This window comes from Pholis gunnellus, assembly GCF_910591455.1.
Source record: "Pholis gunnellus genome assembly, chromosome: 24".
In the NCBI taxonomy this organism is placed as follows: domain Eukaryota; kingdom Metazoa; phylum Chordata; class Actinopteri; order Perciformes; family Pholidae; genus Pholis; species Pholis gunnellus.
Window position 1 is genome coordinate 5,838,807 of NC_136551.1, and position 12,198 is coordinate 5,851,004.

General features: G+C 42.6%; 2 protein-coding genes across 2 annotated transcripts in view; one reads left to right on the forward strand and one right to left on the reverse strand.

Moving 5' to 3' along the window:
• The first annotated feature begins 2,763 nt into the window (after positions 1-2,763).
• On the forward strand, positions 2,764-9,283 carry LOC306715402 (sorcin-like). The gene is made up of 8 exons (XM_079185764.1): positions 2,764-2,904; positions 3,898-4,134; positions 5,444-5,513; positions 6,811-6,854; positions 7,049-7,196; positions 7,728-7,841; positions 7,992-8,050; positions 8,459-9,283. Exons 1-8 carry the CDS (start codon positions 2,881-2,883, stop codon positions 8,483-8,485), a joined length of 723 nt encoding a protein of 240 aa, XP_079041890.1. The 5' UTR covers positions 2,764-2,880; the 3' UTR covers positions 8,486-9,283.
• A 2,305-nt stretch (positions 9,284-11,588) lies between these two features.
• Positions 11,589-12,198, reverse strand: part of LOC306715590 (voltage-gated inwardly rectifying potassium channel KCNH7-like) — a gene marked incomplete at both ends in the record, with an annotated part of 46,387 nt that continues 45,777 nt past the window's right edge. The window contains one exon of the mRNA XM_079186006.1: positions 11,589-11,867. Within this exon, the coding sequence (XP_079042132.1) occupies positions 11,589-11,867 (279 nt within the window). The remainder of the gene's footprint in view (positions 11,868-12,198) is intronic.

Sequence of the window (12,198 nt, forward strand, 5' to 3'; positions counted from 1 at the left end):
TTCAGACAGAAATAAATCAACAAACCAGAAGTGTTTGACAAAAGAAACAAGGCCTCAAACTATCAATTATTATTGATTAACCTGCTGATTATATTTTGTATTAATGAAAAAACAGCCCATCACAAGTTCTGAAAGTGACTTCAAATGTCTTTTTTTTGTCTCAAAATCTCAAAGATCTTTAAATAAATATATATATATATATATATATATATATATATATATATACACATACTGGGTATTTGCACTTGAACGTCTGAACCACTTCCTCTGAGGAAAATGTCCAGTGTTTATTCACAGGGATAAACACATGCTGGGTTTGGGATTTCAACAGATGTGCCTGGTGTAAGTGTCAGTACTGTAATTGCATTCTTGGCTCGGGGTTGAATAGCGTTGGAGTTTGGAAGTTATTGTCTGGCAGAACTGTGAGGGAAATTGCTGCGGTCAGAAATGGGTCAGTGAATATCTTCTATTAACATCTGTCTGTGTGTATCTGCTTTCACATTATGTAGTGTTTTTACACTGTGGTATTATTACTTCAACAATGTGGTGGAAGAAGTACTCAGATCTTTTACTTAAGTAAAAGTTCAAATACAACAATGTAAAAGTACTCCGTTTCATTAAATGTCCTGCACTTAACATCCTCCTTAAAGGGACAGTGTGTGGGATTTGGGGGCATCCAGTGGTGTGGTTGCAGATTTCAACCAGCTGAATACCACTTCACTCAAATCACATTAAGTGTATTATGAGCACAATATACCTACATGTCTGCTACGCGCATTTATACTCATCATTTTGGACTTTTGGACTAAATTAAAAGTACCTCTGAGAGCCTCCAACAATTATTTTCCAAGCAATGAAACTCAACACAGCTTCTTTGTTAACTAATCAACAGACAAACATGTTGGAAACCACTGATTTAATCTGAAACAATGTGTGTGTCTTCTCTCCGTCTCCCGTGTCTGTGTGCAAATCTCACTCGGCTCACGAACTGTTTCAGAATACAGATATTCGATTGGCTGAGTAGCGTCACGTGAGATGATTTACAACGTATGTGATTGGTCGGTGTATTTCCTGGACTGCTGAATGAGTGCCGTAAAGGCTGGAAAAGCTGTGCAGGTTAAAATAGAAGCGCTCCGCCAAAATGTATAATTCTCAATTTTCCATCAGTTATTCGTCCGGTTCCGGATAGGACAGCGTCTGGGTCCGGATCCGGACCGCGGTCCGCCTATTGGTGACCCCTGCTATACAGTATACAGTCACTTTCTTTTTGTTTGAAGTTCATCATGCGACTTCAAATTCTCATAAAATTATGTAGGTATTTCACATCATTCAGCTCAAACATCAACACGATATCAGAGGCATTGTAACATATTTACCTTCATAGCTGCCGGTGTATATGCCCGCGTGAGCCCGCGGCACCATCAGGCCCTCAGCACCGTCCACACTTGCACTAATCTGACTGTTACAGCAGTGTGTGTTAGTGTCACCTCCCACCGCAGATGTGTGGTTCAGTTAGAGCCGTGAGAGACAACAGAGCTGAGCAGGAAGCATCCTCTGCACCTTCACACTACATTTCCTCTGAGTTTTACTGAGGGGTCAAATACAGTGCAGATGCGGCTCCTCAAATCGCCTCCAGCGCTGTGGATTCTCACCTTGTCGCTTCCGATAAATTTTATATCACAGTTGACTTGTGTTTGTCATCTTCAAGGTTGATAAAGCAGACAACTCTTTACACAAAAATGTTGGTAAACTCTTCAAGTAAAGGCGTGGACTGGCCGTCCACCTCAAGGGGTAATTGTAAGTCTTTATAGCCTGAGCTCTTGGTGTGGAGGTTAGTTTGCACACAGACTATTCTCAGTGGACTTAACTAAACTAAGTAAATAAAATAAAGCTAAATAAATAAAGCTACCTGCCGGACAAATTAACATTTACAAGGCGAGAAGAGGCCCTTCCTAATTTTAGTGTCAAAGCGTACGGAAAATACCGAAATTAAAAAAGGCAAGAAGAAGAGAGTTTTTATATTCCTTATGAAGGTCACTTTTCAGGTAAAATGGCCTCATATGTTTGTTTCATTTCGTTTGATAGTAAAGCACTTTAAGTTGTCTCTGCTTCTGTATACAAGTTTCTTTCTGCAAACTATACAATCTCCCTGCTTTACTTGAAGTTAGAGAAATAAGATACACTTTGGTTTTTGTTTAGATAAGGTCCCAAGAGCACCATCTAGTGGTGACAGGAAGCCATGCATCACAGCCATTTATTTTTTCCTAAAATGTAAAAGCTTAAGAAACATGTCAACTAGATCTCCGAGCAAAATTACGTTATAAGCCTTTGTCTATGTATGCAATTTAAATGTCATAAAACCAATTTCAATACCGACAACATCGAAATGAAGAACACTGGAACGATTTAAATGAGAAGTTGAAAAGTACTGGGAAAGTGGAGACTCTGTAATTGTATGGCAATTAGGAATGTTATAACGTTACCGAAGTTACCAAAGTATGACATTTAGGACACAGTTACATTTAAAATGACATTTTTGATGAATTTATAATTTGATATAGGATTTGTAACTTTTAAATATTTTAGTTCGCAACCATTTTGACCATCAACTTACGGTAGATTAAAGTTACGAGGAGTATTTAAATGCAGCACTAAAACAAGTCTACAACTGATGGGCGGGTCTTTTTTACAGCTCCTCGCCCATTGGCTGTCTGCACCATCAGTCAACGCACTTCCGGCAGCTTTCGGCGCTCCCGGATATGATGTAGCAACTTTTTCAGACGTATCGGAAGTTACAACAGTGTAGCAGAGAACGCGGTGTACAGCGTCAAGCACCCTGTAAAGATATTAAACTTGTGACAGTTTGCCCTATTTCACCAAATGGCTTATCCGGGATACGGCGGGGTGAGTAAACTATAAGTAACTGTGATTTTAAAGGGATAAACGTGCTACGGTAGTTAGCAAAAATGCTAGCCCGCGGCTCCTGTTTCGTTGTATTTCCGATAATTAGCCACAAGCTGTTCCAGGTTTCCCTGTCTCCCCTTAGCACGGTAGCTACCCGCATATCGTTTAAACACAATACAGTAGATTTTTCAGTTTAATTTGGGACTAAAGAGAAATTGACTTCCGGGATGAAAATTCCTCAACATTCAAGTGGACTAAGCAGAAGCAGCAACTACCTTTAGCCCACTACTACTACTACTACTACTACTACTACTACTACTACTACTACAGCGCTACGTGTGAGCAAGGACACCTACAGTGTGGTATCAAGCCCTCTTTAAAAGCCTAGACACTGTATTTGTAATATAATTAGTTTAATGTAATGGTTACAAAAGTCTTCCCTTGTATAGTGACATGTTTTGGGTGACCCTGAACATACTTAATTAATTACAGGAACCATAGACGCACCCTATTCTATTTTTATCCTATTGTGTGGACAGTCACTTACATTCCTATGAATGTAGTCAATGTTCTGACACTGTACATTATGCAGTATGAGTTCAATTAGGACATGCATTATTTCAGCATTGCACCTTGAACTCTGTGGCTCAGATACCTGCAGGGGATTGTGGGTCAGAATAGTGCATTTCACATACTATGCATTGGGGCACACTAAGTCCTTCTCTGGCATACTAAAGAGTACAGTAGTATGGGTGTTGGTACGCACAGTAAGTGTTGTAGAATAGGGACTACAAGCAAGCCTTGAGTCAGCCAATAGCAGGCCTCCAAAGGTGACGGGGTCTGCTTCACACACCATGATTAAGATTACTCACGAGAGAAAAATCCCAAGTTTGCATGCTTTACACACAGAAACATGCAAGAACAGGCCATATAAGATGTTTAGAGTACATCCTGAAATTAGCACTTCTCTGTATTGAATGGATCTGTTCTCAGCCTCAGTACGGGGGTCCGATGCCAGGCATGCCAGCTCAGGGGATGCCCATGCAAGGGATGCCCGGAGGGCACATGGGAGGCCCCATGCCGGGGCACATGGGGGTGCCGATGGGAGGCGCACCGGCCCAAGGAGGATATGGCGGCGCCTACGGGGGAGGCTATCCAGGCACATACGGCGCCCCTCCCCCAGCCGCCAATGACCCGATGTGGAGTTACTTCACAGCCATAGCGGGCCAGGTGAGTGTGGACAAACTGCTTTCATATATATATATATATCCTTTATACAAACCACAGTTTCCGCTGCAGGCTAGTATTCACTTTCACTTCACAAGTTTGGACAAGAACGGACTTTCTGTCATTGCAGTTACTTCAGGTTTCACTAGAAGTTCACGAACATCTGTCCTAATTCTTTTCCTTTCTTTTAGATGTGTTTTCATGTAGGAATTTTAAATGTTCAAAACAAAAATTATTGTAATAATAGAACCTTTTTAAGATTTTTAAAGTTACGTCTTGGTTCTGATAGTTAAAATGGCCTTAAGAGCGGCGTAGGAAAAACAAGCATCGATCATCACCTCAATCGACGCTCCCCAATCTGTACAAGCGTGATGCATGTGCTCTATTTCCACACGGTTCTCTTCATCACTTAGCTTCATGTCAATGTAATAATACGAATGATCAGGTGAGATGCAGATGAACAATGAGAAGAGCCTCCTGGGTGCGCCCTGTTGACTTAAGCCGTTTGCGTGCTGTCCTTTGTTTCTCTCCTCGTGCACCGATTCGCTGAAGCTGAACAGCCAATCAGAGTGATTGAACATGCTGAGTCCACTGAAAAGCTGCTGACATGGTGCGGCATACAAGCTCACCAACAGCTGACCGTCAGCTTGGAGTGTCGGGGTCCTTTTAAGAGAATAGTTCACCCTAAAACAATATAATCTGTACATGGTACTCGCCCCCTAAGGCTCTCTAAATTGCATATAGTGCTCATCGTTCTAGGATGGTAAGAAGCTTTCCATCGGATGCCGTTAAGGAGACCGAAGCGCCCCAAAAATGAAGGCATATCAGTGCAGACTACTGCATTGCCGAATTCCTTTACAATCCATGAATTCCTTGTTGGACTTCCATACGTCTGCAAATAGATAAGACACTTGGAATATGCTGCAGAGGACTTTTCAGAAAGACGTTTTTCCCTCTTTTTGCCGTCTTTCGTTCAGACTCTTGTCGTATCTGAGATGCTTTCTTTTGTCGGCTGCTCCGCTCTCTTCAACATCATTCAACAGAAACCTTCTTCTGGGACATTAGGGAGCCTAGAACGATGAGCACTATATGCAATTTATATTAGTTCTCTGGGTGAACTATTTCTAAAGGAGACCCCTTCACTTTTGAACACTCCCAGTTTCTCTTTCTGTCTTTCCATTCAGCATAGTATATACAGTACTAAAGTGGGAGCACACTCTGTTTCTCTGCTCTCATCTCTTCACACCTGACCAGCGTTGCTTCTCCCTCTGAGTGTAACGCATCACTGAATGTCCCTTCCTGCTCTTCACAGGACGGGGAGATCGATGCAGAGGAGCTCCAGAGGTGTCTGACCCAGTCTGGTTTCACCGGCAGCTACACTCGTAAGTTCCTCCCTCTCCCCGACTATCACTGTGGCGGGACCGGTTTGTAAAGCTGTATTTAAAACACGGAAACATAAAGTTCCTGTTGATATGGTAATGCTGGGTTTTGCAACCACGCAATGCATTCTGGGTAGTATGCCCGTCTGTTTCACCAAAGTTGCAACGTGTAAGCTCTGACTTGATGAGCTCATTTCCTGGTCCTCGTGGGTAATGTAGTCTACATTGTTGCTCAATGGGGATTCCCCTGAGAGGAAGTGAAGAGCTTGTTAAAATACCACCAGTGATTGGTTGACAACTGACCAGTGAAATTAGATATTTATCAACGAGAACAGGCTTCCAGGAAGTGTTTTAACGGCCGACACGCCCCCTCATTGTTCATCAGCTATGTGATCGGACTGATCTGATTTTTTTCCAACATGTAAACTGTGAAGACGGATCACAGGTTAAACTCGAGCTTTATGTTTTATTAGTTATCTGATCTGATTTAAATAAATGTTTATTGTAGACTGAACAACAAAAGGACCACAAACAACTTTCTTTATTTAATAGAAAGATTTTTTCTTTTCATGATCTGATATTTCCCTCAATAACTTTTATTATGGAAACAAGTAAAGGAGAAACACTTTTTACATCATTTATCATCATTTCATTCAGTCACGTGAGGCTGATCATTCCTGAGTGTCGGGTTTGATGAGTCTTATCATTTAAGAGAAACCATAATCATATTCTGGGTTATTTAATAATGACGTCACAGTCACAATTTCAAAACATACAGAAGCAAATTCATAAAGTGTATTCAACCGTAGAAATCGGTCCTGCGCTTATAAACCGGACATAGTTTAACAGACAACAGAGAGAAAACATCTCTACAGGGATGATAACTGTATATGTCTTTATTAGATACTATTATTAAGTACAGTGATCATGTGAACAGATACACACTTCTCAAAAGTCTCCTCAGCTGTGATCATGTGAGGAAAGGATGTCTCGTATCTCTTAAATATGTCCTCGTTTCCTCTCTCCTCGCATGGTTTCGCAAGTGAGGGAAACGGACAATTAAGAGGCTTGGGATGTATCCAAGCAAACCATGCGAGGAAAGAGGAAACGAGGAAATATGTTTTAAGATACACGAGACTTCCTTTCCTCTGAAGCGACGTCTGTTTCTGTTGACGGCCGATCAGCTGTCAGTCGGCTTTAACAGCTGGAGCGACTTTTGACAGAGTTTGTGAGCACATCACCCGCAGCATGACTACGTTAAGAAGTGACTGAGTATTTTCATGTTTCTTTATCTTCACAGCGTTCAGCCTGGAGACGTGCAGGATCATGATCGCAATGCTCGACGTATCCTTTCTGTTCCACCATCAGCCAGAGCTGGAAGTGACACTCTGATTGGCTGATTGTTAAAGTTCAGGTTTAATCACCACATCCTATTTAAAATATGCGCCCAGTAGGTGTGGCGTTCCACTTTGAGCCGGGCTAACCCGCTGTCCTCCTCATTCCACCGCGCTACTAGTTCTTAACCAGAGCGTCTCCAGAGGGACTTCACAGGGAAGATGGGCTTCAACGAGTTCAAGGACCTCTTCACGGCTCTGAGCGGCTGGAAGCAGAACTTCATGATGTTCGACCGGGACCGGAGCGGAACGGTGGAGCCTCACGAGATGACTCAGGCAATCAACGCTATGGGTGAGAGTGCTAACAGTTTAACACCACACACCTAACGGTAATCACCATGTGTAATGACACTTAATTAGACTGTCTGTGACTTTAGATCTTTGTGAATTCACTGAGCGCCCCTGCTGTGGCCCTCCTCCCTCTGTGATCTAGTTACTACAGTCTGTTTTACTACGTATGCCCCATATTCTTATATCTAGTCCTCCAACATGACCATTTCTAAGAAATGATGGTATGAATATAGCAATATGAGCGGCTTATGTTGTTTTTTCAGTTTTTAGCTCGTAGAAAGTCCTCTTGACTAATAATGTTATTTAGTTTAGTACATGGAGAACAAAACAACCACACTGACAAGTACAAGAGACAAAGATTAAAATTTTTAATGCAGAAAATAAATCACTTTTTATATGTATGATCTGGAAAAATGAAATGAAAAGATATTTTAGATCTCATAACACTCCCCCCGTGGTTTTACAGTGTTTAATAATCGTACATATATTGTGCAATATTTGACATCAAATGTGCGTTTCAAATCTACATCAGGCTTCCGCGTCAGTCCTCAGGCCCTGAATGCGATCATCAAGCGCTACAGCAAAGGAGGGAGGATCTTCTTCGACGACTACGTGGCCTGCTGCGTCAAACTGCGAACTCTCACAGGTAGGAAGCCCACAACCAGGATCCGGGGACCCCGGCGCGCAGATGCACGCTCTCGGCGTCCGGGTTCATTCCGCTCGGCTCGCTGCACAAATCCGTGTCACCGGGTGTTGTGAAGTGAGCTCTATTGACGGGTTTCTCTTTCTGTTGCAGAGAACTTCAGACGGAGAGACACCATGCACCAGGGATCTGTCACCTTCCAGTACGACGAAGTGAGTTTCACTTTCCTTGTGCATGAGCTGAGAGATGAGATTAGTGGGGTCGCTCGAGAAGTCTTAGCTTGACGAAGTCGCCCTAGCCTTCGTCAAGCTAAGGCCACGTCCACACTACTGTTTGTGGACGTGGCTGACGCTTCCAGCCACCAGCTGTGGTTAAGTACAGCTACCTAACGATTGTCTGCCAGGAGTGCAAGCCACACCACACCCCTGCCACTTGGCCAGCTGAAACTAATATCACACCTACCTTACACAAACAGACTGCAAAAAGTACTAACGTAACCAGGCTAGGTACAGCTACTAAAAACGTATCAACACATACAGACATGACTTCAAGCTGTTTACCTGCATGTGAACCAGCGTCTCGTTTGATTCCTGTGGTTGACTCTCTCTCTCTCTCTACAGTTCATCCTGTGCACAATGGCCATCTAACGTCTGCCGTGTGTCCCACGCCACGAGGTCGGCGCGCCCAACGATCCGATCACTGGTGGATTCTGGGCCGTCACCTCATGGGAATGTAAAGGGAGGCCAGTATATTTGACTGAGCGGCCGAGAGCCGCACCAGGAAAGTACCCATTGCTTGTAATGCTTGCTGTAACGCTTTAGTCTTGTTTGTTACACAGGGACGTGCTGAAGATGTATCAGGTGTACACACACACACACACATATATATATATACTCTGTATGTATCCAATACATAGCATCTATAAAGCCCTTATGTGTAGGTTTTCAAAAGGAATGAATAGACCAGTTTTATATCTTCTAGTTTGAATATTATGCGTTGGGTCTCATTTTGGAGTGAAGCGATACTGTGAGGCTGTTCTGACCTGTGAGACATCTACTGTGCCATTTTAATATCTGAATGTATGGTCTAATATATTAAACTTCTTAGTAACCGCAGCGTCACGATAGATTTAATGTTAGCATTTACTGATAACATGTTGATTTGCCACTGAACTTGTTTTTTTTTTGTGCACTTGTTTGATAAAACGTATAGATTGTAGATGTTTAACTTGATAACAAGCCAAAGTGACTGTGAGCCACTCTGATACCTTACTAATGACAGTGAGATAGACTGTGTGTATGTTCATATGCCTGATATTTTGCAGCTGCATACTTTGTTTTCCATGTTTCAGTACAAACACAGCCATGTTTTGAGGTCAACCTGTGCACACACACACACACATTAAAGATCATATTTTGTTACTCACAATAAACACTTTCTAATCAGTATGCATTCTGTTTATTAACACAATTGCGCTCCCCCCCCCCCCCGTCTATTTACACGATATATATTTAAATAGTCAAGAACAGAAACATTCAAATTAGCTGTTAAGTGTTGCATTTTATAAAATACAGTGGCAAACATTTAAAAAAAATGCATAAAAACAATTGTGAACAGCACTAGATTTAAAAAGTGACATTTATATCCGGTACAGCAAGTTTTCTAATCTGTGCAAAAGTTTGCAAATCCCATGAAAGTTCGTCGGACGTCGAGTTCGGCTTTAGCAACTTTTGTTCTACATCTGTGCTCGAGAAAGAAAGCTTATCAAAGGAACCCCCCCCCGCTCTGCTGGAAACCGACGTCCCGGGTTGCGGGGGCACAACATGAAGCCAGAGGCTTCAGATGACAGTAAAGTGTTGGATTTCAACGAGCTGACTAGTTCAGTGAGGGTGACGAGGATGTAGAAATGATATGAAAATCAGTGTGCAGTATTAAAGACGAGCTACGTACAGTACATGTAGCATCCAGCTTGAAGTCTTGCTACATTGAGAGGCTGTGTGTTCATCTTCCCATCAGCAGGTCACTGCATTCTAACTAACACCAAGGTCTTCACAACAATGAGGTACATAGAAAGATAGGTCAAACCGATGAGTTATGCGCTGAACCATACGTGTCACACAGCTGATTGAGACCTTTTATAGTTTAATCGAGTGTGGCCTCCATGCATTACATGAGCTTGTGTATTTAGAAACCTAAAATGATTATTTTTCACATGCACCCTAAATGGTTGAGTACATTTACATGTGACGGTGTGGAGAAGCAGGGTTTTGTTGCGTTGAATTGACGTAATGTGTCAAGGCTAGAGCAGGCTTATAAAGCTAAGGCTAGTGGAGGCGGAGCCGTGTCCTCGGCCCAAAACATGACTAATGATGCTTTCTAGAGATTTGTTTTTATTTACAAAATTGTTCTTTTTAAGAAGACAATGGAAGACCTAAAGCATGCAACCAAGAACTAACGCGTGGGATCGTCAGTTCAGCTGTGATGAAGATCCAGGATGTTGCTTTACTTACACTAGTAGGGGACATTCTGTCAAGTTTAAGGGGTTTAATTCTACAACTTTTCTCTTTCAATGATGGAAAATGTGCTTATTTGTCTGAAAATATGAAGGTTGAAAACTTTACATGCTACTTACAGTACCGTTTTAGGACTTCATTCAATACACGAATGGAAGCAGTCTTTTTCTAGATCTGGGTTCAAAAAGGATCAAATGGAGGCAACGTTTGACTGGAGACATTTTGGTGGATACTTTAAAGATTTTAAGTCCCGATACACAGCCCGACTGGTAAGTATTTCTGCCATGATGTTGGAGAAACAAACTTTTTGTGACGGAAGTAAATGAACTAATCATTCTGTCACCGTTGTAGAAATCATCAAAACCCCTAAACGGCCCTTACACGTTTTTACTGCAACTGTAAATGCCCCACAACCATGCTAACGTAATATTCACAGGATGCTGTAATTAATTATACGGTAATTAATCCACAACTTGAAGCGTTCATTTTGTTTTAATTGTGTCTAAACGTTTCCAGAGTATTAAACTCTAGAAATATACCAAGACTCTGTTCATCGTTATTGCTCTCAAAGACAGACAAAGTCTTGTTGTGCTATGGGATGTTTATGCATCATTATTACACTGTGTTCTGTTATTTGGAGCTGAGTAAGAAGTGGCTTTCGTCGGTTGTGGCAATCTCGTGTAACAGGAGGCACGCTAAATATACAGACGGATCTCGAGTTTGGAGCTGCGAATAAAAGATGAACTTCAAAGCCGCGGCGTGGAATATAGAAATGCCTCAAAGAGTTTCAAGTAGCTTTGTCCCTGTGAAGAGGGAGGAGTCCGAGAAAATGAGACTTGATAGCTACAGCATGCCAAGATCACACCTGATCGCCCGGGGAGTGTCGGCGTGTGAGGAACATGCGACCAGAAAGAAAAGAAACCGGGAGAAACCAAAACATGCATAATAGAAAAAGCACATCAGGTGCCTCGTGTTGCTGGCAGTGTTCTATTTGAAGTATGTACATGGTAGATGATGACTTAACATATGGTAATAATATAGTGTATAAATACCTCTGTATAAATGGACTTTATACATCTAAATCAGAGTTGGAAGGGCGGGAGCTGGGAGAATATCCGACAAGGAATGGAAGAAAGTCTACAGTTTGTTTTCCTTTGCATATACAGTCTCTTTCTTAGACCCTGAGTCAAGCTTGAGAGAAGACCGTCGGTGGACGTCGAAGGGTTCCGGGGAAGGCCTACTTTCCCGGGAGCCACGGGTCAGAAACTGGCCTGTGGAGTTCCAACATTCCTGAGCTGTTAGGGACGTCGGGTAGAGAGGCTTGTCGGCCTGATGGTAACCTCGGTGGCTGTTGGTGGTGGCGCTGCTCTACAGAGTCCACGCCGTTTTGTGTGCGTCTTTGCTCTGGGTCGCCCTCGGGCAGTCCAACAATGTTCCCATCTGGAAGAGTCTCCGTGCGGCGGAGGACTGGGGGCGTCTCTTTGGATTTGATCTGGGCCTTCTCTGGGCCGGGGCTCTGAAGAAGACAAAGCACAGTGGGCATCATGAGCCGTTTGATATATCCGTCTGTAGTTTCTCTGCCAAAGGAAGTACTGGAGTACATATTATAGCAAACTCTTGACATACTCTGTACATGATATAAACATTTACAGTGGCTTGGTTGGCCCAGGGGTCTCTGGAAACAGCAGACAAGTACCGGTTCGGCAGAAGACTGCAGCTGGACTTTCAATTGGCCTCAACGGAGTTCTGGCAAACCAAACACTCACAAAAGGGTTCAGCAGGGGACCCTTGCATAAAGTACGACTGTTTTTCTAATAGGTATAATCTTGTGGAAATGAATTGGTAAC